We start from the raw sequence: 26701 nt of genomic DNA, 5'->3' as shown, positions 1-26701 counted from the left end.
AAGTGAAGGTCTCAGCTCCCATCACGAGGCCCTCCCTGCCTCCAGTATCAAAACTGTTCCCCCTTTTGCCCCCTTTAGGTCTAGGGGAGGTAATGGAGCCTCATTCTTACTAGCCCCAGGCTCACCATACTATTCCATCCCTGTGGTTTTTCATCACTTTGTGAGTTATTAAACTCTCCTCAAAGCATCCTACTTTGACAATGCCATCTGTTTCCTGCTGGGTCTCCCTGATACAGATACCATTTCAGCAATTTATCCTTGAGAGCTATTAGCTCTTTCTAAGAAAGGAAGGCATGGATATAGAATGCTGTGAGATTTCCATGAGTGACTTAGTGACTTAAACAAGATGACCCTGTTAAGCTCCCACTTTCTCCCTCCTCTAGTTATCTCCGTAATTATAGTAACAGAGTGTTTTCTGAAACACACACAGTTTCTAAGGAGAATCTCTAAGCATCAATAGGGGATTATTTAAAGAAATACCAAGCGATTAGAAGTAAAAGTTGTGCTAGGTGAAATGAACTATGCTAGGACGCTAAGGTACAAGAAACTTTGCATTTCTACCTGGTACTTGATCCACAGGTAACTTTTACAGTAACAATAAATGCAAGAGACACCGTTTACTAATACCAGACATAAGCCTGGTAACCCAAGTAAAACCTACAGAAGACTGTCTATGTAACTTGGGAGTATCTGTCAATTCAGATTATAGATTCTGAAATCAGTTCAGTGGCCCATGACATTTTAAGTGACACTTATTATACACAATCATGTAAAACAGAAAATCAGAATTCACCATACGTCGTACAGGTAAATATTTCACCAAACTTTATTTCACTTTCTTACACACCTGTATTTACGAGCATAGTATAGAGTACTGTAAAATGTATTCCTTACTGTGAGTGGCAGTCAATAAAGTCTGAAAGCTACTGGTCTGAAGAGAATCCCTTTCAAACAACTTAACAATTATAAGGCTAAAAACATGCTGTTTCAGCCTAGAGCCTCACATTTTTTGAAATCTCAACCCGTACTAAAAATATCATTTGTCACTCAGCATAGCTGCATCAATAACCAAAATAAAAATTTTATGAAACAATACTTACCATATAATACAGTATGATATTTTTTTATCCCATTTTCTTTCTTTCTTTTTTTTTTTTAAGTAGGCTCCTTGCTGGGTGTGGAGCCCAATGCGGGGCTTGAACTCATGACCCTGAGAGATCAAAACCTGAGCTGAGATCAAGAGTCAATTGCTTAAATGACTAAGCCACCCAGGAGCCCCAGTTTCTTTTGAACAATGATTGCAAACCATAGCTTGAAAGCTACTGGCCTAAACTATTAACAGGGCCAGTGTGGAGAACTCTGCTCACACCACTCTGTTCACGTCGTTTCCACCGTGGTAGCAAGCTCTCAAATCCCTTTCCTTCTCAGGTTTCGGTGTAACTGCTACATGACTTCTGGTACCCACTCGCTCCAGTGGGAGAGAAACACATGGAATAAGGAGCAGATAAAGAGGCCAGGGCAGATGCAGACACGGCCTGGCCACGTCCTCGTGCTCACCATCACGGCACACCTGGAGAGCAGGATCTTCCTCAAGCACCTGAACTCACAGCCTGAGCGCGGCAGGCATGCAGAAGCAGCCCTGAGCCAGTGACAGGTGGAAGCCAGAGGGTAACTATTCCAGTCTCCTCACCCTCTTTGAGCTGTTCACCACCATCCTGAGATGCCTAGCAAAACCAAGTGAGTACCAGCCACTACCGGCAGTAACCTGCTAGAACATACATCCCGGCCAGGCTGCATTCTCAGCCTTTCCCACCTCCTTCCAGAAGCCCTGGAGTCACCTCTCACATCGATGACTCGTACTCAAACCTTTGTCTCAGGGTCTGCTTCTGGGTAAACGCAACCTAGATGAGCACACACCCGGTTACACAGCACTGTCTGGGGCCAGGGCTGCAAAGATGAGAAAGGACCGTCCTAGAAAAGCCCATAGTCTGATAAGAAAACCAAGAATTTTTGTTTTTTAATGTAAAAACCCAGACAAAACTTTACCGTTCGTAGCGACGAGATAGGTAGGTATGTTTAGGGAGGGAAGGAAGAAGTGACAGACTGTGACCGAAGGGTCGGAGAAGCCCCTGGAAGTGACCTGTTCCACCTCAAACCCTCCAGGACACAGGCCTTCCCACAGAAGTCAGCGGCTGGCCAATGGGCACTGGCCCCGGGCCGGGATCCGCATTCCCGTGCCTGTATGCTAGCACCCTGCCTTCTCACATTGGCCGTGATGCTTTACATCTTACATACGTGTTAAGAGGAAGGGAATTTTTATTTCCTCCAAAGGAAAACATTCAACTCTTCAGCTAAAAATAACTCAAGTAATATGGAAAATATGAAGAAAGAAAAATTATTAAGTTCCTGACAACGCGCTAACAGAATTATTTGTAAATCAGCTTTGACCTTCCTATGGTCCTCTGAGGTCCTTGGGGGATGGGACCGAGTACTCTATCCCAATTTCCACTAGAAGTTCTAATAAACTGCTGATATTTTCATACAAAAATGATTTTTAAAAGTAAAGTCTACTACATGTTCAGCTCTGTGGTCAACACTGGAAATCAGCACTTTTTTCAGGCTGGAATCAAACGAGAAACCTAAGGCTAATTTTCCTTTGCATCTTCCATTTTGGCGACTATTTCAGGAAAGGCAAAGCGGCAGCAGAATTCCTGCTGTGGGGAAGCGAGTCCCACGAGCTAAAGGGGGTCCGTGTCCTGAAAGCCGCTTCGCCAGCCGCCAGGCGCACCTGAGCCCGAGAGCAGGACACTCACCCGGACCCCGCAGGGAGTGGCGGCACAGCTGCGGGGCCAGCCGCCTGTGGCTTTTCTTTCTCGTTTTGCTTGAAGAAAGATTTGGCTTCTTTAGATGTTGCATCCACTTCCTTAGTCACCCTGCAAGGAAGCAGATGTCAAGTTTACAAGAAGAATAAAAAGAGAGAAACAAAATCTAAGGGGAATAAATGACACTAAGAAAGGAAAATACCCACTGAGCTTACGGTGAGTTCTGGCTACTGAGTGAGGTTTCTGATTCAAGTCCACTACAACAGTTCTAAAGAAAGGCATTTTTCCCTTACTAAGTGAACAACAACGAATGTACCTCATGTCCCTAAAATCCCCTCCATTACTTCTGCCAGAAGGCCACACGCTCCCGCAGTCACTGCTGACTCACAGCCCCTGTGGCTACCGACATGATGGCTGAGAAGGCTCTGCCACTCACCTCACGTGGAGATGAGGACTCCTATTTAAAGGTCTAGTAAAAGTTGGATTAGGGAGATGGAATATTTGGGAGGAAAACACTACATTATTTCAAGAAGAGCGACAGTATAAACAATTGGAAATACTCCGCAGAATGCTCCTATTTTACAGCTAAAATAACTGAAAGATGAAACAAAATACCTTAAAACTGGCTAGATCAACACCCATTTGGGAGTGGAAAAAAGCTACAGGATTGAGAATCCTGTCCAATTTCAAACCTGGAAAAATGGTCCTCAACAAAACTGAGTCCTAAGAGGATCAAATAAGGTTATCTACACTGTCTGAAATCTCCGCTAAAGAGAGAAGTGTCTAATGCCTGCTCAGTCTTGCCAAGTCAATAAAAACATCTGAGGAATTTTGTTTAAATTCCAATCTATCTGTAGGAGGGCCCAAGATTAAGGTCATCGTACTCTAAATGTTCAACCAGGTCCTCCAGTAAACTGGCCAAGAATAATGGCAGGTGAATCCAATAAATTCCATCTTTGCAGGAATGTAAACCTGTCTCTTCTCTCCTTCCATCCAGGCTTCTTGGGAGCAGAAGCAAGTTTTCTTATTGAGAGCCATCTCATTCCTGCATTCAGCGCTGTGTCACCTACTCAAGCGGCACAGAGTAAGAGTTGGAGAGTTTTGTATTGAGAATCTTCACCGGGAAAGACTGGCTAAGTTAAACTTGAGGGGTGACTTAAAGCAACACTACCTTCTGTTACTCTCCTGCCCACATTCTTGCGATGGCTCAGTATTACTCAGAGGATCAAATATAAATTGCCAAACCTCCCATTCAAGACCCTCCAAAATCTGGTCCTACCTTACTCTTTATCAGGCTTAATGGGTGTGTGTGTCTCTCTACTCTCCCAATGAACTTCTTGGTAATGAGAGTCAAGAGTCAAAAACAGGACAGAGAATTTATACCACAGATTAGATCATCATTCAGCAAATATACACTCCTTTCCTGTTAAGCAAGAAGAAACTTGTCTAACCCCCTGATGTTGAGCTTGGGCACACGCTTCAATGGTCAATGAGATGTCTGACAGGAAAAGGTTTAACGTGTCTGTGCTCTCTCACTTGCCCCTTGAGTTCCCCACGTTTGGCCCCATAAGAAGAATACGCCTCAAGCTGGTCCAAGATGGCTGAAAGACACACACTGCAGATCTGAATCCAACAAGCAGCTTAGAGCCAAATCCAGATCAGCTGAACCCCAGATACTCAGAAACACACAGGCAACAAACAAACGCTTGTTGTATACCAGAGTTTTGGGGATGGTTTGTCACACAGCGTTTCTGTTGCAATGGCTGACACATTTACATTTCATGAGCAAGAAACAGGAAATCTAAGGAGTTAAGTCACTTTTCCAAGACTGTCCAGAGATTAAGCAGCAATGCTAGAGAAAACTCCATACTAGACTCTGTTTCTCAAAGATCGTTGCCACAACCCATTCCACATGCTCTTCCAAAACCCGACATCACCTCAACGAGAAGGGAGGTATAGGGCACCCCCTCCTTTTAATCAGGTGGGCCTTTGTGCTGCCAATTTACAGAGTTCGGTGGAGGTGGCACTACATGACTCCTGAGGCTAGCTGAGAAGATGACACAGCTCTTACCTGGCGCTCTCTCTTGAGAATGCAACCTCTAAACCTCAAGTTACCATGCAAGATGCCTGGCTCCTCTGGTCCACCACGCTACGCAGAACATACAGGAAGACCACACAGAAAGGGATGCCTGAAGAGCGTGCTCCGGTCCAGGCCTAAGACATGAGAACAAGGAAACTTTCGAGGTGGCTTCATATCCAGCCACTAACTACAACTGCTTGACACCCTGCGCGAGAGCTGCCTGAGCCCAGCTATCCTCCAGAACTATGAGAAATTACAATAAAACAATTGTTTTATGCCACTAAACTCTGAAGTAATTCCTTACACTGCTATAGAGGCAACCAAAACAAACCCACACCCAAACCTAAACCTTAATGCAGAGTCCCAGGGTACTGGACTAAAAAGAGTTGCTTTGCATCTCCTTGCCCTGGGTAGAATCTGGGGGCAGACCTGAGATGGCTCATTAAGAACAAGTGGATACTCAGCACGCCTGGGTGGCTCAGTCGGTAAAGCGTCTGACTTCCACTCAGGTCATGATCTCACGGCTCGTGGGTTCGAGCCCCATAGTGGGCTCTGTGCTGACAGCTCAGAGCCTGGAGCCTGCTTCGGATTCTGTGTCTCCCTCTCTCTCTGCCCTCCCCCCACTCATCTTCTCTTCCTCTCTCAAAAATAAACATTAAAAAAAATTTTTTTTTAAGGAACAAGCAGATACTTGCACTTAGAAATGATGGTCTGAACACACACTTGATTCTCCACTCCCTACTACACAGTGGTAAATAAATTTACAAAGGGCAAAATTACACAAGGATACGATGAAAACATGCAACAGAAAAAAGATGCCACTCAAATTTTCTAAAGGTAGAAAGTAAAGAAACAAGTAGAAATTGGCTTTGGTTTTTGTTTTCTCTGACCTAAGCCTATAGCCATACGGAACGGCGAACAAGCAAGCCGATTTGTACTATGCTATTCCAGAATGGCTCAGTAAATTGAAATACCAGGAACCTTTGAAGGGAGAAGGAGAGGAGCAGGGCTAACATGAGGTGCAAGTCTGTATCAGGGGCAACTAGATCCCAGACCCCCTTCTTGAACCTCATACCATATGATGTCCCCCATCCAACCTGGCAAAACCCCATTACTCGTTGGAGAAATGAAAACCACAGAATTTCCAAACTCATTGGGCAGGGCTGAAGTCTCATTGTGAAAACAGGGTAATTAAATGAAAATCTATTTATTCACTCTTCCCTTACCACAGCAACCTCAAAAGCTCCACACGGCTGAGTTAGTTACAGGATGGAGGGCTGCCCACGTGGACTGGACTTGGCACCAGTAAGAAATATGTATATAGAGCTGACCCTCAAACAACATGGGGTTAGGAGCACCGACCCCCCACACACCTGAAAATATGCGTATAAGCTCTTACTTCCCCAAACTTAACTACTAATAGCCTACTGTTGGTAGGAGGCCTTACTGATAACATAAACGATTTCACACATTTTGTGTAAGTATTACACCATTTTCTTATAATAAAGTAAGCTAAAGAGAAAAAAATATTACAAAAATTACACAAGAAAAAATACACACTGAAGCGGACCCACACTTCAAACCTGTGCTGTTCAAAGGGTCAACTGTACTGTGTTAAGCTGCTGAGTTTCTGGGTTTGTTTCCACAGCATAGCCTAGCATAGTTTCATGATTATTATCAACTGAATAGGAATTTCAGAAAAAGAGAAAATACGTTAGAGGTTGTCAACAAAAAAAGAAACTTTACTACTGACTTCCCACAGCATAGCTGACATCGCAAATTTTAAGATCCACATCAAGGCACATCACTGTAAGATCTTAGAATGTGCACAATAACAGATGAAGATCAAGCGGTCCAAGCTATAAGGAAAGTAAAAGAAGCCTTTATGCAAAGCATGTTTTGTTTTGTTCACTTGTTTTACCACAGCAATGACAAAGCTCTTGCCGCGGCCGCCTAAAGCAATTTGGTCAACAGTTTCTGAAAAGCAACCTAGACCCTAGATCCAGGAGCTGTGTTAGATATGGAACGTATAAATAAAAATATATGCGTAGTCTCTGCCCTTTAGGGGCTCACAGTCCATCAGGACAGCCAACCATGAAATAAATCATGACAACACAGGATATATAGTAAGTTCCACAAAGAAACCATGAAAAAAGCAGAGCCTATGGGAGTATCTCTGTTAGTTTCTTAATGCCAAGGTCCTTTCCACAGTCACAAAGAAATGACATCTGTAAACTGTTATGTTTCTCTCAGGGACTTTAGGAATCAACAAGAAAAAACATAAGCAGACTTTTACTCTTCATTGATAGTTATGTCTGGAAGAAATCTATTTTTTTAAAAATTCTTTTTAATGTTTATTTTTCACAGAGAGAGACAGAGCACAAATGGGGGAGGTGCAGAGAGAGGGAGACACAAGATCTGAAGCAGGCTCCAGGCTCCTAGATGTCAGCACAGAGCCTGACGCGGGGCTCGAACTCGTGAATGGCGAGATCATGACCTGAGCCAAAGTCAGATGCTTAACTCACTAAGCCACCCACGTGCCCCTAGAAGAAACCCATTTTTAATAATCAGTAAGAACTTCAGCTCTCAAAATATCTTCTTCAAGGAAGAGAACAGTTAGGGGTGCCTGGTTGGCTCAGTCAGTTAAGCATCCAATTCTGGGTCTCCGCTCAGGTCATGATCTCACAGAGGCCAAGCCCCTAACAGGCTCTACATTGACAGCCAGGGAGCCTGCTTGGGATTCTCTCTTTCTCTGCCCCTCCACAGCTCGCGTACACAAACTGTCTTAAAACAAATAAATAGGGGCACCTGGGTGGCTCAGTTAGTTAAGCGTCTGACTTCATCTGAGGTCATGATCTCATGGTTCGTGAGTTCGAGCCCCGTGTCAGGCTCTGTGCTAACAGCTCAGAGCCTGGAGCTTCAAATTCTGGGTCTCCCTCTCTCTCTCTCTCTCTCTGCCCCTCACCACTCATGCTGTCTCTGTGTCTCAAAAATAAACATTAAAAAAAATTAAATAAACTTAAAAAAAAAAAAGGACAACAGTTAAATTATAGACCACTTCAAATATACAAGAGGGAACCCTGACAGGAAACACCCACTATTAGCAATAGTCAGTTCAAGCGTTATCAGCAGAAATGTCATTTTAACTTCATTTCACTTCCTCAGAACTTCCTAAAAAGTCTTTATTTAGGCAGAAACTTTCCATGACTGGCCTTTTCCAAAAGGTGAATCATTTGGGAAAGTCTGAGCTAACTGGCTCAGCTGGTTATGTGATACAGAAGAATAAAAACTACTATTTTCCTGGGGTGCCTGGGTGGCTGAGTCAGTTAAATGTCCGACTTCCGCTCAGGTCATGATCTCGAGACTTGTTGAGTTCGAGCCCCACATCAAGCTCTGTGCTACAGCTCAGAGCCTGAAGCATGCTTCAGAATGAATCAATCAATCAATCTCTCTCTCTCTCTCTCTCTCTCTCTCTCACTCTGTCACTCTCTCTCACTCTGCCTCCCCCACTGGGGCTTTGCCTCTCTCTCAAAAATAAATAAATAAACATTAAAAAACAAACAATTTTTCCTCATTCCTAAAGGATTACAAGCTACACATTTTTTAAGGGCAAAGAAAACTAAACAAAAAGATAAAAATCCAAAGCTTAATCATTAAGACATAATTAAACATAAAAAACTAACTTTGTGCTAACACTGCCTTTTGCTTATACTTACAAATTCTTACAGTCATCACTAGCTCTTTCTCATATTTCTTAGATGCAGTAATGCTCTTAACTTGATACAAAGGGAAAAAGAAAAAGCAGAATAATGACATCAAGGGATTAAAAGATATGCTCAAATCCATATGTCAGGTTTGCATCTGGCTGTCAATTATAATTCAGGCCTCCCAAATTCCTATGTGAGGACTTCTTACAATACCTAAATTTTAAGTATAAATAATCTAAGTTAAAAAAAATCCTGCCAAATGCCAATTATTAACAGGGTTTTATTTTCTTTAGGAGGAAGGAGTTATAGAGAACGTTTGCTTGTCCCATTACGTATCTCTGCAATATACATTTTTTAAGTAAAAAATGTACATTACTTCTGAATATGAAATGTATACATGAGAATGTATACATTTGTAGGGGGAAAAAAAGGTGCTTCCCTGAGCAATTTCTTTGTTTCTTTTTTTTTAAAAGACATCATGCTGCCCTCTTCTGACAAATGATAGAAATAGCAGATTCCCAAATACCTATCCAGTACTTAAAATTCCCATCCCCTTACTTTACAAAATGAAATAGGAAATTTGTGTCATTAATATAAATACTAATACATTCACAAAATTTATTTGATCAGAAAATTTAATGATTTCTCATAACAACAGTTATTTACCAGCTTTTCTTACTCCCTGTGTAGGGCTGATCATAAAGCTGTAAATCTTTCCTGGTTACCCTATATGACACATGGGAAACAATACAAGCCAAGAAAGAGTTCTAAAAATTTTTATATATTCCTAATGGTGTATCAAACACTTTCTGCATTATTTTGTACGATTTCCAAACCATTAAAGGCTTACTGTCAGTGTTCTGCTACCCTCTACTGGAGAACTCTATATATAGTTTCCAGTGTGATTTCTGACAGCAAAATAACATTACTAATTCACATCATCAAGAATTATCTAATGGATCCCAAAATGATTGATTATCAGGGAAATGAGTGTCTTTACAATGGAGAATTCTGATAGATATTGCCTACGTGGTCTAAATTATTGTTATTGATGTACTAGGAAGAAAAACATCACCTAGCATTTTTGTCTAGGTGACGAATCTGAAGCCTATCATGAGTAAACTATGCAAAATTCCAAACTAAGGACCATCCTGCAAAACAAAAACAGATGGACTCTTAAAAACATACAATTGCTGGGGCGCCTGGGTAGCTCAGTCAGTTAAGCGTCTGGCATCCATTCAGGTCATGATCTCACAGTTCGTGAGTTTGAGCTCTGCGTCGGGCTCTGTGCTGACAGCTCAGAGCGTGGAGCCTGCCTTAGATTCTGTGTTCCCCTCTCTCTCTGCCCTCCCCGGCTTGCGCTCTGTTTGTCACTCACAAAAATAAACAAACATTAAAAAACAAAAACAAAAAAACATACAATCGACCCTTGAAAAAGGAGCAGTTAGGGGTGCTGCTACCTGCCCACCACATAGTCCAAAATCCACATGTAACTTTTGACTGCTCCCAACTTAACCATTAAAAGGCTACTGTTAACTAGACACCTTACTGATAACATAAACAATTAACACACACTTTGCATATGTATTACATACTGTATTCTTACAATAAACTAAGCTAGAGAAAAGAAAATGTTACTAAGAAAATCATAAGGAAAATACATTTATGGTACTGTGCTGTATTTAGTGGAAACAAAAATCTACTTACAAATAGACCCATGTAGTTCAAACCTGTGTTGTCCAAGGGTCAACTCTATATACCAGTGTCACGAAATACTTAAATGAAAGGCTTAAAAAAAGGACTTAACAAGAAAAGACTAAAAATACTAAATGCAGAGTGTAATCTTGGATTAGATATTGGACTTGAACAAGAAATACAGCTATAAAAGAATTTATCATTGGAAAAACTAGTAAAAAACTTGAGCAGTATTGCATATAGAGCTACTTAAAATGTGGGCTACAAAACTAATTGTTATTGGTCCAATACAAGATGGGTACAGAAAATGTAAGTATTTGAAAATTTGTTTAGCAATGTGACAATGTCACAATATTCAAGACACGACTAGTGGACTCAATGAATACAGAACAATTTGGATACTGTCAAACTCGCAAGGTGGTCACATGTGACAGTGTATTAGTCACACACAGTGCAACACTATAATGCGTGTGATAGTTTAGGGTTATTTTATCAAAACCCCAAAATGTGATAAAACATAAGCATTTATTTTTATAAATTATTTTTACAATCATTCTAATTGTTAACCGAGTGTGACTTTTTAAATTTATAGTTTAAAATTAAATTAAGACGGGGCCCCTGGATGGCTCAATCAGTTAAGCGTCCAACTTTGGCTCAGGTCTTGATCTCACAGTTCGTGGGTTCGAGGCCCGCTTCGGGCTCTGTGCTGACAGCTCAGAGCCTGGAGTCTGCTTCAGATTTTTTTGTCTCCCTCTCTCTCTGCCCCTCCCCCCACTCAGGCTTTCTCTTTCTCTGAAAAATGAATAAACCTTAAAAAAATTTTTTTTAAATAATTAAATTAAGAAAGTAAAATCAGTATTATTTTCTTAATCCTAATGGAGTGATGGCAAAACAAGCCTCCCTGGGTATTTCTCTAAAGAAAACAAAGCTTTTCTGAATGCAGCAGTAGTAAACCACGTGATGATGGAAGCAATTCCAAAGAAACAAGGCCAATGGAAGGTCAAACTGCTTTTACTTTATGAGCACTCATACACGGAGTTTGGTTTTTGATCATGTAGTGCTAAAACCATAGTGAGCTCTTTGCAGATGTTCTGGCTAATGAGGCAACGAATTCATCAAAACTTCATTGGTATTTATATACAAATCATAAATCCAAAATCAAAAGAATTCTTTGAAAGAAAGAGTACTGACCTAAAAAGCCAATAGAAACAGGTGCCAAATTCCATACATTAACGTTAATTAGTGTATTGTAGTCCTCCGAGAAAGAAGCACTTTTGGTTAACTAAAGAAGAATGAGCCACCGCCAAGACATCAGTCAGACTTTATGGAAGATGTCTGCTTGGAAAGCTTGGTGAATCTGTGATAAAGAAGGTGATTCAAGTACAACTTTCCAATAACACCACAGCTTGAAGGCTTCAAGATCTAGCTTATGATAGTGAGAATGATAATTAAGTTAGCAAAATGTTTTTTCAATGCATTTGAAGAATGCCAGGTTATTATTAACATGAAAATTATGATACATGTGTGATTTAAACATGAGGGTGATGCAAAGGATTCTTTTATCAGTTTCTGGTTGACAAACATTAACTGACACCAATCTGTATAATAAAACTAAGATTGCACTGTTAACAATGTGATTTGGAATTTAAGTGTATCGAAGAGTATGTTCTAATGGCACAGCTGCAAGACAGGAGAACAGATTAGATTAAGGAGCTTGTGCTAGAACATAAAATTAACACACTGCTTCCTTCAATGAGAAAAATCCTGCCACCAAAACAAACAACTCCACTGTTCTTAGTACAGCAGTAAAAATTGTAAATTATGTAAGGCTAATGCACTACATTTTTTCAATGCCTGTCTTTATATGTGTTAAGCTGAAAGCTGACCGGAAATGTACATATGTTATATCGCGTGCTGAGGTACAATGGTTATGAAAGAGAAAAATGCTGTTGACAAGATGAGCTTCAGAATAAACTTAGTGTCTTTAAAAGAAAAACACCAGTTGGCCTCCAATTTTAAAGATCTCAATCAGACAGTATAACTTGGCTTATTTGTCTGACCTTTTGTATTTTTAATAATCTTAGTACTTCCATGCAAGGAAATGATTCAACATGATTTCAGTAGCAAATAAATTATAAATAAAAACCAAAGCCAGAAGCCTGGAAGAACAGAGTTTCTACAGATTAACATGTCTCACTGAAAGTTCTGAATTCCATTTTCTGTCAAAAGAATAGCCAGACACAGGGAATTCATGCATACAGAATTCCTGTTTTCCACTGAAATATAACTTAAATTTAATTATAACCTGACAGGACAAATTGTTGGAATCGGCTACTGATGAAGCATTAAAGATAAACTTTGAAAATACAGTATCACTGACTTCATTCTGTATAAAAGTAAAAATAAAAATCTTGAACTTAACTGAAACAGTTTTAAAATCTGTATTTCCATCCTCACGAGAATATCTGTGAGATGGGTTTATGATGAGGATTATTAAGAAAAAGAAAGAGGGGCGCCTGGGTGGCGCAGTCGGTTAAGTGTCCGACTTCAGCCAGGTCACGATCTCACGGTCCGTGAGTTCGAGCCCCGCGTCAGGCTCTGGGCTGATGGCTCAGAGCCTGGAGCCTGTTTCCGATTCTGTGTCTCCCTCTCTCTCTGCCCCTCCTCCGTTCATGCTCTGTCTCGCTCTGTCCCAAAAAATAAATAATAAACGTTGAAAAAAAAATTTAAAAAAAAAAAAAAAAGAAAAAGAAAGAAAGACAGGGCGCCTGGGTGGCTCAGTCGGTTAAGCGTCCAACTTCGGCTCAGGCCATGATCTCACAGTATGTGGGTTCAAAACTTGCGTCGGGCTCTATGCTGACAGCTCAGAGCCTAGAGTCTGCTTCGGATTCTGTGTCTCCCTCTCTCTCTGCTCCTACCCCACTCACGCTGTCTCTCTCTCTCAAAAATAAACATAAAAAAAAAAAAAACCCACAGAATTTACATATCCATTATCCTCCAGTAGTGCGATCATGTATCCATCATAGACACAATAAATTAACAAAGAAATGAGCTATTTTGTCACATAAAAAACTAAAAATTAATATATACAAGTATGTATTCAAGGTGTGCATCTAGATGTTAAGTATTGAGAACTGATATTTTACTCCTGGTTTTTTGTTTTGTTTTTATTATAGAATAATGTAAACGTATAAACAGAACAGTGATTCCCTGTACTAATTATTTATACTCCCACCTTCAATAAACAGCATGCAGAACTATATAAATCTCTTCCTATTCCTATCTGATGTTCATTTAGACTATATTTATTGAAATGTATATTTGTATCTGTTGAATCTCATTGTTAAAAATTTGGGCTTGTATTTTCTCTTTTAAATTTATTTTTCTAGCAATTCCTTTTTATTGTGTTTTATAAGAGTATTGGTCTGCAGCAAGTTGAAAATTGTAAATCAGCATCCTTCACCACAGATTTAGATAATAATGTGCATTAATGTGAAATTTAGTGGATGTAACAGTTACGTTATACCATGAAGAAGAATGCCCGCGTTCTTAGGAAACTGTGCAGACATATTTAAGAGTGAAGCATCATGATGACTACAAGCAATTCTCAGATGGTTCAGCCAAAACAAAAAGACAATAATACAGATCTAGATGATGGAGACAGAGGCCACACATTAACAAGTGGTGAATGTGTATAATAGGTATACGGGTACTCATTGTAATACTAATTCTTGTAGCATAATGCTGTGTGAAATCTTTCAGAAGAAGTTGGGGAAAAATATTTTTAAAAAAATAAAAAGTTCTGCTCCACACAATTTATAAAACTAATAATGCCAAATTCTTTTTTCCAATATGAATTTTGGGGAGAAAATGGGAGAAATGACTCCTGCGAAAAATGACTCAGCCAAAGTCACAAGGCATGGCAATAAGTGGAACCAAATACTTAACTCTTTTTTTTTTTTTTCTCTCAGACACTTCACAATACCTACAACTACATCATGTTCCCTGATAATTCATGGAACCACCACTTTCCTGCAGTGGAAAACAAAACTCTTCCAAAATATTATGATGATAGAGTAGAATGAAGCCAGATGTCTAACACCATTCAGAAAGATGCTCACTTTTAAACAAACTAGTTTCAAAGTCTGTAACGGTCACCTTACCTGACTTCTTCACCAGCAAAATCAAACACCTTGGTGATTTTAACTTTTTCAGTTTCTTTAGGTTTCTCCAGCTCTTCTGCTCTGACCAACAATTTACTTGAACCCGTCCCTTCAGTCTTCCCTCCACTCTATGAAAAAGGTAAGAGATACCATCACAGTTTCACATAAGGATGAAACCTAAAAGAACCATCCCAACATGCTATTTTGGGCTATTCTGAAATGTTTCACCTCCAAACTGAAGACCTACTGGAAATGTATTTGATTAGAAAGGCTTGCTTTTTCTACCATAGGGAATGCTTTGCTTTTTGCTAGAATTCTTTTTAAAAGGCATCTGGTCACGGGGTGCCTGGGTGGCTCAGTCAGTTGAGCGTTCAACTTCAGCTCATGATCTCACAGTTTGTGAGTTCAAGCCCTGCATTGCGCTCTGTGCTGTCAGCTTGGAGCCTGCTTTGGATTCTGTGTCTCCCTCTCTCTCTGCCCCTCCCCCACTTGCAGTTTGCCTCTCTCAATCTCTCAAAAATAAATAAATGGAAAAAAGGAAAAAAAAAAAGGCATCTGGTCTGACTTCTGCTGTAAGCATCAAATCTCAGTTTGGAAATAAAAGTCTATCCGGGGAACTTAGGGTATTTCCGGAAAGTCTACACCTCGTTTGGCTATCGACTTACTTTAACTTGTGTATTTGGGGGCACTTTTGGCTTTGGTCCTACATCGTTGAGGAAGCTGGCCCAGAGCTCATCCTCCTTCTTCCTCCTTGCGTCGTCTGAGCCAATGTCCTTTTCCTGCTCCGCAGCTGCATCTCCGTCCTCACTGCTACTTCCCTCAGAGTCCTGGTTGGCGTCCTCCTCGTCCTCTTCTGCTAATGAGAGGCCACCTTGTTTTCTCTTCCTAAATCACCAACAGTCACGAGGAAAAGGAAAGACAAGACAGATAATGTGAAATTATTTCAGCTATCCCCTCCTCGATTCCAAACATACTGTTGCAAATCTGAGAAAACTTTAAAATCTGAGGACTACTGATTAACACCCCACCACCCCCCTGGGGAAGGCAGGGGAGGTAAGCTGAGATTCTGTGGAAGGAAAGAATTGAGCTCATACAGTTAGCAATTTCCCCAAACACTGAGACTCAAAATATAGTGATTTACTTCTAAATCAGGACCAGCTATTTTCACGAAGAAAACACCCAAAATCACCTCACAGAATCAATCTGTCCAGGAAGTGTGTTCCAAGAACATATACTCCAATTGGAGAACATGTTCTATTGAGGAGAGCATCAAATTTATTGGCACTGTTTCTTCCTAGAGTTCTCAGGAGGTAAAAAAAAAAAAAAAAAAAAAAAAAAATCCATGTTTTTTCCCACTTTCTGAAAATATGAAAGCTGGCATACAGAAAAACTCAAGGACCAGAGAACTGGGCCCAAGACCTAAAAGAGTGAATTGCTTCTTAGACTATTCTGACTTCAATTTTCATTATGAAAATCTTTTTTCCTTTTTTATAAATGATAATCTACTTTTTTGCTTCAATGCCCAAAAAGATATAAATACTAATCAAAGAGAGATAAAAGATTTCTATGGAAGATTCTCTTATCTGAGCTAAATAGCCTGTCAAAATTTTCATAATTTGGTGGTGGCGGGGGTGTAATTCAGTAGCAGGCCTATGGAATGCAATTTGCTAATATTTATTAAAAATTTTTTTTTTACTGTACAAACCCTGGATCAAACGATTCTACTTCTACAGATCTGTTTCACAGATATACTTGTACCTGTACAAAAAGACGTAACAAAGAATACTCACTGCAGTCTTGTTTGCTGTAGGAAAGACAAGGTATAACCTAAATGCCCTTCAATAAGGGAATGCTTAAAACAAGGTGTAACCACCTAATGTAACACTATGCAGTCACTAAAAAGAAGAAGGTATAGGTAACTGTACTGCTGTGCTATCACCTGCAAGATGTGAGACAGTGAAAATAAGAAACCATACACAGAGGATGCCACTCTTTGTTTTGTGGGGTCTTTTGTGTTTAATCCTAAATGTCACCAAATGTTTCCCTTGGAAAGACAAAGATAAGAAACCCTGGTAGTAAGAACTCATCAGACCAATCCCAGCCATCAGGAAAGCTGTGACAACAGCCCCTGACTTCCAAGGGCCTTGAGGGCAGCATCACCTGGATGGAATGCTCTGAGCCTTTCTTTTTTTCCCTTTGGTTTTCTGTGTCTGCTCTTCACCATCCACTTCATCTTCCTTCACTAATTCATTTACATCATCTTCACTATACTCTCCACCTGAAATCACACACATAATAGGGTGGTCAGACACATCGAGACAAGACATTTTCATTAAAAATAAAGTCTAGTAGTTTCCTCTGTTCTTGGTCTAACTGAAATATCATTTCCTTAGGGAAGTCTTCCCTATTCTAGGCCTCCAGATCATCCATATTTCCCTCCATAAGTCAACCTGCTTATATTTGATGTTTGCAGTATCTGTTATGCTCTCCACACCATGAGGACACAGATCTGGTTTGTTATGTCTTTGCTGAATGAATGAATGAATGAATGAATGAATGAATGAATAGAAATTCCAATTCTACTACTGTACTGTTCAAAGAAGAAATTACTGTTCCCACCACAACTTGGGTATCTTTCAAAAGTAATCAAAAGAGGGGCACCTGGGTGGCTCAGTAGGTTAAGCGTCTGACTTCAGCTCAGGTCATCTCACAGTTAGTGGATTCGAGCCCCATGTTGGGCTCTGTGCTGACAGCTCACAGCCTGAAACCTACTTCAGATTCTGTGTCTCCATTTCCCTCTGCCTCTCCCCCACTTGTGCTCTGTCTCTGTCTCTCAAAAAAAAAAAAAAAAAGTAATCAAAAGAGACCTTGACAAAAAAGAGGCCTAAAGACTTCCAGGTAGACACAGCAGAAAGAACAAACATGTCTAGGATGTCTAGGCAGCTCAGTCAGTTAGTGTCCAACTCCTGATTTCAACTCAGGTCACGATCCCACAGTTCATGGATTGAGCCCCGTGTCTGGCTCAGAGCCTGCTTGGGATTCTCTCTCTCCCTCTGTGCTTTTCCCCTGCTCACACGTGCACACGTTCTCTCAGTAAATAAACATTAAAAAAAAAAAAAAGTCCAGTTCCCATCCTCAGACACTGACATTCAGGGGTTCCCAACGAGAAGGTGTTACCTGGATGCCCAGGATGACCACGCTCTATAGGCATCAGTCAATAAATCCTATCCATATGGAGATTCAAGTAGTTTTCTTTTTTACTTCATGTAAACTTTTATTTGAAGCATAACACACACACTGAAAAGCACACAAATCTACTGTACAGCTCAATGAAATTACACAAAGAGAACACACTTGTATAACCAGACCTAGCTCAAAAACCAGAACACGAACCAGCATCCCAGAAGGCCCCTTGTGCCCTGTTCCGGGCATTGGCCACCACCCTGTCCCAAGGACCATCGTGACTCCTAACATCACAGATCAGGTTTGCCTGGTTTCCACCCTTAAACAAACAGAAGCCTACAATTTGACTCCTGAGTGTCCAGCTTCTCTCACTCAACATGCTGTGTGTAGGTCACCTACTGTAGCTCAGTTTATTCACTCCCATTCTGAAGTAGTGTTTCACCGCATGACTGGACCATGATGTATTTATCCATTCTCCTGTTGATGAACAGTGATGTTGTTTCCAGTTTGGGACTATTACAAATAGTACTGTTTTAAATATTCCTGTACATCCAATCAGCTTTTAAATATTTCATTCACAAAGAACCAAGGACCACCAAACATTTGAGGAAAGACTCCAATATGAAAGGCAAGACTGAAAACATGAAAGTCATTCAGAGATAACACAGTAAGAAAAAAAAAAGCCTTTATAAAATCTTCAAAAAGATAAAAGAACGTATTCCCATCACGACATAATGACTTCAGCATTTTTCAAAACACTTTAAAAAAACCTAGGGATTCCTGGGTGGCTCAGTCAGTTGAGTGTCTGACTTTGGCTCAGGTCATGATCTCACAGTACGACAGAGCAGAGCCAGCTTAGAACTCTCTCCCTCCTTCTCTCTCTGCTCCTCCCCTGCTTGCATGCACCCATGCTCTCTCTCTCTCTGAAAAATAAACTGAGGGTTGATGGGGGGTGGGGGAGAGGGGAAAGTGGGTGATGGGCATCGAGGAAGGCACTTGTTGGGATGAGCACTGGGTGTCGTATGGAAACCAATTTGTCAATAAATTATATTAAAAATAAATAAATAAACAAACATTAAAAAAAACTTTAAAAACTCTTGAAAACTACAAATACAATAGCAGAACAAAGCTGATGAGAAGCAGCCCATCACGTGGGCATTCTCATGTGCAGAATGTGCATTCGACCCCAAGTGACAGGTGAAAGTGGTTCACGAACAAAGGACTGAGTTCCAGGCTAAGACAGCAGTCTGAACACACAAATGTCATTTTGCTTCCCTTGAAAGCCCAGTAAAATCACTACAGCAAAAAACATAAACCTACAAGCTAGGTAGGTACCTAGCTGCACTGTATTTGCAAAACAACAACAACAACAAAAAACTCGATAAACAAAAAAAATCGATAAACAAAAAAACTAATAAAAATAGGTACCTGTAAGGTTAGGGTTGAATAGAGTGGGATAGCAAGGGGTAAAAGCAAGAATTCTGTGTTTATCTTTCTGAAGAATTTTGAAAATCCCTTAAATTAAGAACAGTTGGAATAAACAAATACTTATTTGAATAAATAACTCTACACCCAAACAATAACGTAACTAATAAAGAAAGGATTTATTCCAAGGACTTCAGAAACACAGTATTTTGACTGTACACCCTTAGCAAGATCCATCGTGAAGACAAAAAACAAACAAAAAAACAAAAAACAAAACAAAACAAAAAACTCTATTCCGTGTAGTAACATCAATGTTGGTATTTTGAACCTATTTCATGTTGTAGGTTAAAGCAAGTAATTATGCTGATCATGTTAGGGATCCAGATCTTCAGAGTAAGAGAAATGATGCACAATTATAAAATCAAAGAAATCAGATGAAAATTCAAATGTTAAAACTGCATTAAAAATACCAGTATGAGGGTGCACCTGGCTGGCTCAGCAGGTAGAGCATGTGACTCTTGATCTCGGGGTTATAAGTTCAAGGCCCACACTGGGTGCAGAGATTACTTAAAAATAAAATCTTTAAAAAACATTAGTATGGGGGCGCCTGGGTGGCGCAGTCGGTTAAGCGTCCGACTTCAGCCAGGTCACGATCTCGCGGTCCGTGAGTTCGAGCCCCGCGTCGGGCTCTGGGCTGATGGCTCAGAGCCTGGAGCCTGTTTCCGATTCTGTGTCTCCCTCTCTCTCTGCCCCTCCCCCGTTCATGCTCTGTCTCTCTCTGTCCCAAAAATAAATAAAAACGTTGAAAAAAAATTAAAAAAAAAAAAAACATTAGTATGAACTCTAACTCTTTTTAAGATAAATATTTTCTTACTCTGTTCACTGAAAAGGCACAGAAACAATGTCACTCTGGTAGCAATGGGCATCTATTCAGAGTCCAGATTATATCCCTTGATATGACTCATCATGAAAAGGGCTCCCTGGAAAAAAACAGGCAATTTCAGGTATGAGGGAAGGAAAGCACAAGGTGACACTGGGACATCTTGCGGTGTCAGAAAGCAAGGTAGTTACTTAAGAATAATGGGTCACATTTAAAGGATATAAGATCCAGCTTGAAAGAACTTCTAGTGGCCAAAGCGACAACTTGAGCATTAAAAGGAACAAGTGTGAGTACATATAGTGAATCAATAAAAATCTGTACACCCTTTATGATATTTTTAAAAAATACAAAAAATAGGGATGCCTGGGTGGCTCCGTTGGTTGGGTGTCCAATTAGGCTCAGGTCATGATCTCGGTCGGTGAGTTCAAGCTCCGCATCAGGTTCTGTGCTGACAGCTCGGAGCCTGGAGCCTGCTTCGGGTTCTGTGTCTCCCTCTCTCTGCCCCCCCGCCGTGGCTCACACTCTGTCTCTCTCTCAAAAATAAGTAAACATTAAAAAAAAATTTTTAAGACAAAAAATGATTTGTACTACTTAAGCTACTATTAAAATTATTCCCTGTTTCGGAAGTTAATAATTAAGGAAAATGAAGCAAACATTTATTCTGTCCCAGTTGATGAGAGAAAGCAATACATCACAGAAGAACATTAACTAAAAAATGTAGAAAAACCACAGAATTAGAAAAACATCACTTCTCACGCTGTAATGATAGCAATTTAAGCAAAGATTATCAAGTAATGTTCTCAAAACACACAGTTTTAACAGTTAAGTGTATTACGACACAGAATTCTTCAGTTTGAAGGAAAGAAACAATTTATTTTTTTTTTAAATTTTTTAATGTTTTTATTTATTTTTGAGACAGAGAGAGACAGAGCAGGAGCAAGGGAGGGGCAGAGAGAGAGGGAGACACAGAATCTGAAGCAGGCTCCAGGCTCTGAACTGTCAGCACAAAGCCCAACGCGAGGCTTGAACTCACGGGACTGTCACATGACGACCTGAGCCAAAGCTGGACCTTTAACTGACTAAGCCACCCAGGTGCCCTAAAGGAAAGAAACAATTACACAATAGAGGGGTCAGACTCTCATCATCTGGAGTCAGAAGTTGCAACTAAGGTGACCAACCTGGATTGTGTGTCTTTGATGTTAAGGCATTTTGAAACACACAGTCATCTATGATGCATTCTAGCCAAAAATACTTCATTTGAACCCACCCAGCACTTAGATCTAACTTGCAGAAATTTCAGAATTTCAGAATTCCAGAAAATTCAAAGGACAAAGGAACAGCCTAAAAGACCAGGAGGGAGCAACCAAACAAATCTAGAAGACATTCTGCAGGACAGATATTCTGCAGGACGCACTGCTTGATCTCTTAAGCAAATCAATGTCATTACAGAGCATGCTAGATTAAAACAAATTTAAAAGATGGGACAACTATGGGGCGCCTGGGTGGCGCAGTCGGTTAAGCGTCCGACTTCAACCAGGTCACGATCTCACGGTCCGTGAGTTCGAGCCCCGCGTCGGGCTCTGGGCTGATGGCTCAGAGCCTGGAGCCTGTTTCCGATTCTGTGTCTCCCTCTCTCTCTGCCCCTCGCCCGTTCATGCTCTGTCTCTCTCTGTCCCAAAAATAAATAAACGTTGAAAAAAAAAATTTTTTTTTAAATTAAAAAAAAAAAAAAAAGATGGGACAACTAAGTGATATGGGTAGCGCTGAACCTAACTGATTTGAATAAACAAGCTACAGTCTACTCTGGGTCAAATGGGAAAATTTGAGTAAAGTCTGTATGTGAAGATGTGTCAAATGTTTACTGGAATGGACAGGGAGAGACTGTTCACTGAAAAGGGCAGATAACAAAGTAACATGAAAAAATATGATTTCAGGTTGGGGTTAAAATACAAATATCTACACCTGAGTGTAGAAAAAGACCAGCGTTCACTAAAGGATTAATACTGATAATCTCTGGGTGGTGGGAATGTAATGATTCTATTTTTTTATGCTTAACTGCCTGAATTTTCTAATTTTTTTTACAAAGCTCATGTCCTTTTATAGTAATATAAGGTTATTTTTCATCCTAAAAATGGGTAAATGTTGCAGACAGCTCAGATAAGAAGAAAAACATGACTCTGGATCTTACATATGTAAAAAGACGCTCAATCTCACTGATAAGAGATCAGCAAATTTTAAATTATACATACACACAAAAAGATCAAATCCCATGCAGTTACTATGACAAAAAAGAAAAAAAGGGTAAGAAGCAAATAACATCCTTGTAGATAATAAAGAACAAAATGAATACATCTTGTCCAAAGACAGAGCTCCCCATCACCTTTTCAGTCCCCCATGCTTAAATCTGAGCCGAACAACTATGAATCACTGAAAATCTTCTAGTAAAGCCAAAAGCAAACATATAGGGTGAATAAAAATCACCTTAGAGAAATGTTTCGTCACATTCTGAGGCTAGCAATACCTGCTACTAAAACAAGACAAGGAAATTACAAGAAAACTACAGACCAACATCCCTGATAAACAAATGCGAAAATTCTCAACAAATATATGCAAATAAAATTCAGCAATGTATTAAAAGAATTGTACATGATGACCAAATGAGTTTTATCCCAGAAATAAAAGGCTGTTCAAAATTCAAAAATCAATCACTAACTCACCATATTAGCAGAAAAAACAATCACACATAATCTTTTCAACAGAGGAAAAGCATATGACAAAATTCACTTCTCAGCAAATTAGGAGTAAAGGCAACTTCTTTAACTTGATAAAAAGCATCTGTAAGGAGCAGTATATGCAGACTGCCAGGGTTCAAATCTTACCTCAGCTACTCTGTAGCTGAACAACTTTGGGCATGTGCTTAATTCTCTATGCTTCAACTCCTTCGTCTGTAAAACGTGGAGAACAGCACATATTCATTAGTGTTATGTGATTGAGCTAGTAATGAGTTAGTCCCTGTAAAGTGCTTAAAGCACACACACAAGGCATGTGTAATGTATAGCTAACATACTAGTGAAACACTGATAATTTCCTCTTAAAATGGGAACAAGGACGTTCACTCTCACTGCTCCTACTCAACATCATACTTGAAGTCTTATCAGGAGCAGAAGGGCAAGCAAAAGAAACAAAAGGCATACCTATTGTAAAAGAAAAACTAAAATGACTTCTATATACAGACATCATGATCTCTCTTTCTAATTTATTTATTTTGAGAGAGTGAGAACACAAGCACACACATGAGTGGGTGAAGAGGCAGAAAGAAAAACAGAGGAAGAATCCGAAGCAGGCTCCACGCTGTCAGTGCAGAGCCCAACATGGGGCTAGATCCCATGAACTGTGAAATCATGACCTGAGAAGAAATCAAGAGGCAGACGCTTAACCAACTGAGCTACCCAGGTGTCCCTCATAATCTCTTTTATTTGGAGAGGAAAGGGTGAGGGTGGCCTCGGAACTGTTAATTCTGGTGATGGTCACACAACTCTAAACATTTATCAAAACTGATAGAACAGTACATTGAAAAGACTAAATTTTACTGTATGTAAGTTAAACATTAAAAATTTTAAATTAGTTTTAATATCCACAGAGCACTAAGATTCAGCACTATGAAACAAGAACATGATGCTATAAAAAAGGACTATTCGAGGAACAAAAAAGTTATTCAAATGTAAAAATATGAAAGGAAAAAATACAGGAGTTGAAGATACTGAGAATTTCCCATGAAGTGGAAAAAAGTCAAGGATTAGAAAATAGTCAAGGGATAAAAATTAGAGGGCCAGTACAGAAGATCTAACATAGGATTCAACATCTGAATAATGAGTTTTCCAAAAAATGACATAAAATGAAGAAAGGAGAATACCTCCCCCCAAAAGTTCTAGAGGCCAAACACAATCGATGAAAACAGACTCCTACCAAGTTATAGCGCTGTGAAATATCAGAAAAATCAGGAACAAAGACAAGGTTCTATCAGCTTCTAGAGATAAAGAGACCTTACATATATGAGCAGAAATCAGCAAAACAAACTTCTTAATAGAAACACTGGAAGTTAGAAAGCAATAAAGCAGCTCCTTTAACATTCTAATTGAAAGCTATCATTATAAATCCTAGAATTATTATTACAAAACAGAATTCTATACCAAACAAGCACCAATTAGGCCTTAGGGTAACATCACTGTTTTCACACCTTGAATGTCAAGTAGTTGAGGATTTATTCTCATTTCGATGGAACATGCTAAGGAAAAAAGACAACACAGGACCCAAGAAACAGAATCCAACAGAAAAGGGAGATAGATGAATGGAACACTCAGAGGGGTGATGGTGACAAAGATACTAGGTTTAAAAGTGGTAAAACCAAGGCAAGGTGGAAGTCAGAAGGCAAAGACAGGACTTCAAGATGAAAGTAAAAGATTATTTAATGAATCGAATTACCTTGGGAGATGATTTTTATACAATTCTGAGAATTTAGGGTCAAATTAATAGTAAGGACATAGACACTTAAGCAACAGCAAAATGGCAATTATTAACTCCACAGAAAGCAAGTAGTGTAGGAAAAGCAATCACGGGATCTATCACCTAGTTCAGAGCTGAACTTGGGGTTGTTCACAGTCAGTACAAAAATGTAAACATGGAATACTGATCTAACCAAAATTAGACATGGTAACAACGGCAGCCTGGGGAGTTGGGGAGGGCCTGATGGTGGAAGGGTGTGTGTTGGGAATGAGGGGGAAGAAGTAAGAGGGTATTGAAATAAGACCTACCGCGCCTGGGTGAAGCCCACACACAATGAAAATACCAAATTAAAAACTGGAAAGCAGTTTCTTCCGCGGGGGAATGAAGCGGGATGAAGGGTGATAGGAACCATTAGTTTTCAAGACAGGCCTTTTAGAAATATTTGACTATGTATATGTGGATGCACAACTTTCATTAAAACGAAAACTAGCTTGGGGCGCCTGGGTGGCGCAGTCGGTTAAGCGTCCGACTTCAGCCAGGTCACGATCTCGCGGTCCGTGAGTTCGAGCCCCGCGTCAGGCTCTGGGCTGATGGCTCAGAGCCTGGAGCCTGTTTCCGATTCTGTGTCTCCCTCTCTCTCTGCCCCTCCCCCGTTCATGCTCTGTCTCTCTCTGTCCCAAAAATAAATAAACGTTGAAAAAAAAAATTAAAAAAAAAAACGAAAACTAGCTTTCAGATAACCACTCTGGCCATCACAAGACCAACGTTGGTGGACAAGAATGGAAATGGTATCGGGCAAACCAGTTGGGAAGCTATGCCTTAATCCTAGCGAAGAACGGCAGTTCGGTAGCAGTGAGTGAGATTGGCGAGGAAGCGGTCAGAAAACGTTTTTCCACGTAGACACAACAGCACTTATTGACTGCTCGAACCAGGAGAGAAAGTAAGGATGGATGAGTCCTAAGGGTTTTGTTTGATCGGAGCGACTGTGTGGGTAGATCCTTTCAATGAGATGGGGCAGTCTGAGGGAAGGCGCAGGATTGGGAAGGGGTAGGTTCGAATGACCCCTTTAAGTTTGACAAACCTACGCCAAAAAGAGGAAGGGGTGGGGGGCTGAAAACAGAGTAACAGGTATACGTCGCAAAAGGACAAAATGCATCATACGTGAACTTTCTAATAACTAGATCCCATGCGAGGGCAAAGAGTAGACAGATTTATCTTGGACGTGGTGCCGGCTGGCAAGCCCCTCGAGACGAAAGGTCTGACGACAACATCCTACGCTCACACTGCCTTTCACGGGAGTTCAGTACTAGCGCGGTGCGGGTACCGATAGCCACCGCCAGCGTCCCCAGATCAGGGTGGTGCTCACGTGCCGGTTCCCGCGCTCCGGGAAGGGGCGGAGGCTCGAGCCAGGCCGCGGGCAGTGGCAGTGCGAGACGCCCGCGTGCACGCGTCTCGGCCCCGCACCACCGCGAGGAGAAAGCACGCGGGCTAGGATGCGGGGCTCGCGCGGTGGGGACGCTCGAGACCGGCGCCACCGGGGGCCCCGGGCCACGCACGCCGGACCAAACACGCCTCACGTGAAGCGCGGGGCGGAGCAAGCCTCCTCTCGCCTGCGGCCCAAACGCTCACCCGACGGCACGTAGTCTTCGTCCTCCTCTGAGGTGGAGAAGTCTTCAGAATCGAATTCCTCCATGTTGCTGCTGCACCGGGCGGACGAAGCCACAGGACCGCAGCGGCTGCCCCCAACGGCAAAGCTCTAGGGAGAGACCATAGAGCTGCGGTGGGGGAGCCGGCGGCTGGGGCGGCCCCCACAACGTGTGCGCGTGCGCAAAAAGGGCTACGTAGTCCAAACGCGACACTTCCGGTCCAATGCCTAGCGCCTGGCGCTGCTGTTGGTGGTTGACGGAGCACAGGCTCCGCGTGGAAGCGGTGCCTGATGGAACTTGTAGTCTCCAGCACTGTCTGGACGCTTTGATTTAATAAATGTGCTTAAACAAAATTTTATGTCTGTGGTATTACAGTTGACGTTCGTTATTTACAGCTTGGTATTTTCGAATCGCTTACTTGCTTAAACTTACTGTAACCCCAAAATCAATATTCGCGGTGCTTTCTGGGGTTATTCGCGGACATGCGCAGAGGATGAAAAGCTGGAGTCAACCAGCGGTGCGGTGTACTAGCAGAGGTTGAACAAGGCAGACAATGGGCTTTCTTGCCTCATCTCTCATGCTGTAAATAATTGTCCT

General features: G+C 40.9%; 1 protein-coding gene across 4 annotated transcripts in view; it reads right to left on the bottom strand.

Moving 5' to 3' along the window:
- Positions 1–26293, bottom strand: part of CFDP1 (chromatin remodeling protein CFDP1) — a 121655-nt gene extending 95362 nt beyond the window's left edge. For 2 of the 4 annotated variants that reach the window (XM_086688879.1, XM_086688880.1), the window contains exons 1-5: positions 26088–26293; positions 16628–16745; positions 15133–15352; positions 14468–14595; positions 2814–2933 (exon numbers count right to left, since the gene is read on the bottom strand). In XM_086688879.1, coding sequence (XP_086545005.1) covers positions 2814–2933; positions 14468–14595; positions 15133–15352; positions 16628–16745; positions 26088–26151 — 650 coding nt within the window. In that variant the 5' untranslated portion in view covers positions 26152–26293. Of the gene's footprint in view, positions 1–2813; positions 2934–14467; positions 14596–15132; positions 15353–16627; positions 16746–19949; positions 20056–26087 lie in introns of all 4 variants that reach the window. The other 2 variants (XM_086688878.1, XM_025920655.2) reach the window with 2 other exon arrangements.
- Between the last annotated feature and the right edge of the window lie 408 nt (positions 26294–26701).

The sequence above is a fragment of the Puma concolor genome, chromosome E2 (genome assembly GCF_028749965.1).
Source record: "Puma concolor isolate L17-30 chromosome E2, mPumCon1.1.hap2, whole genome shotgun sequence".
Taxonomy (NCBI): domain Eukaryota; kingdom Metazoa; phylum Chordata; class Mammalia; order Carnivora; family Felidae; genus Puma; species Puma concolor.
The sequence above is the reverse complement of the archived record's forward strand: the minus strand, read 5'-3'. Positions and strand labels throughout refer to the sequence as shown.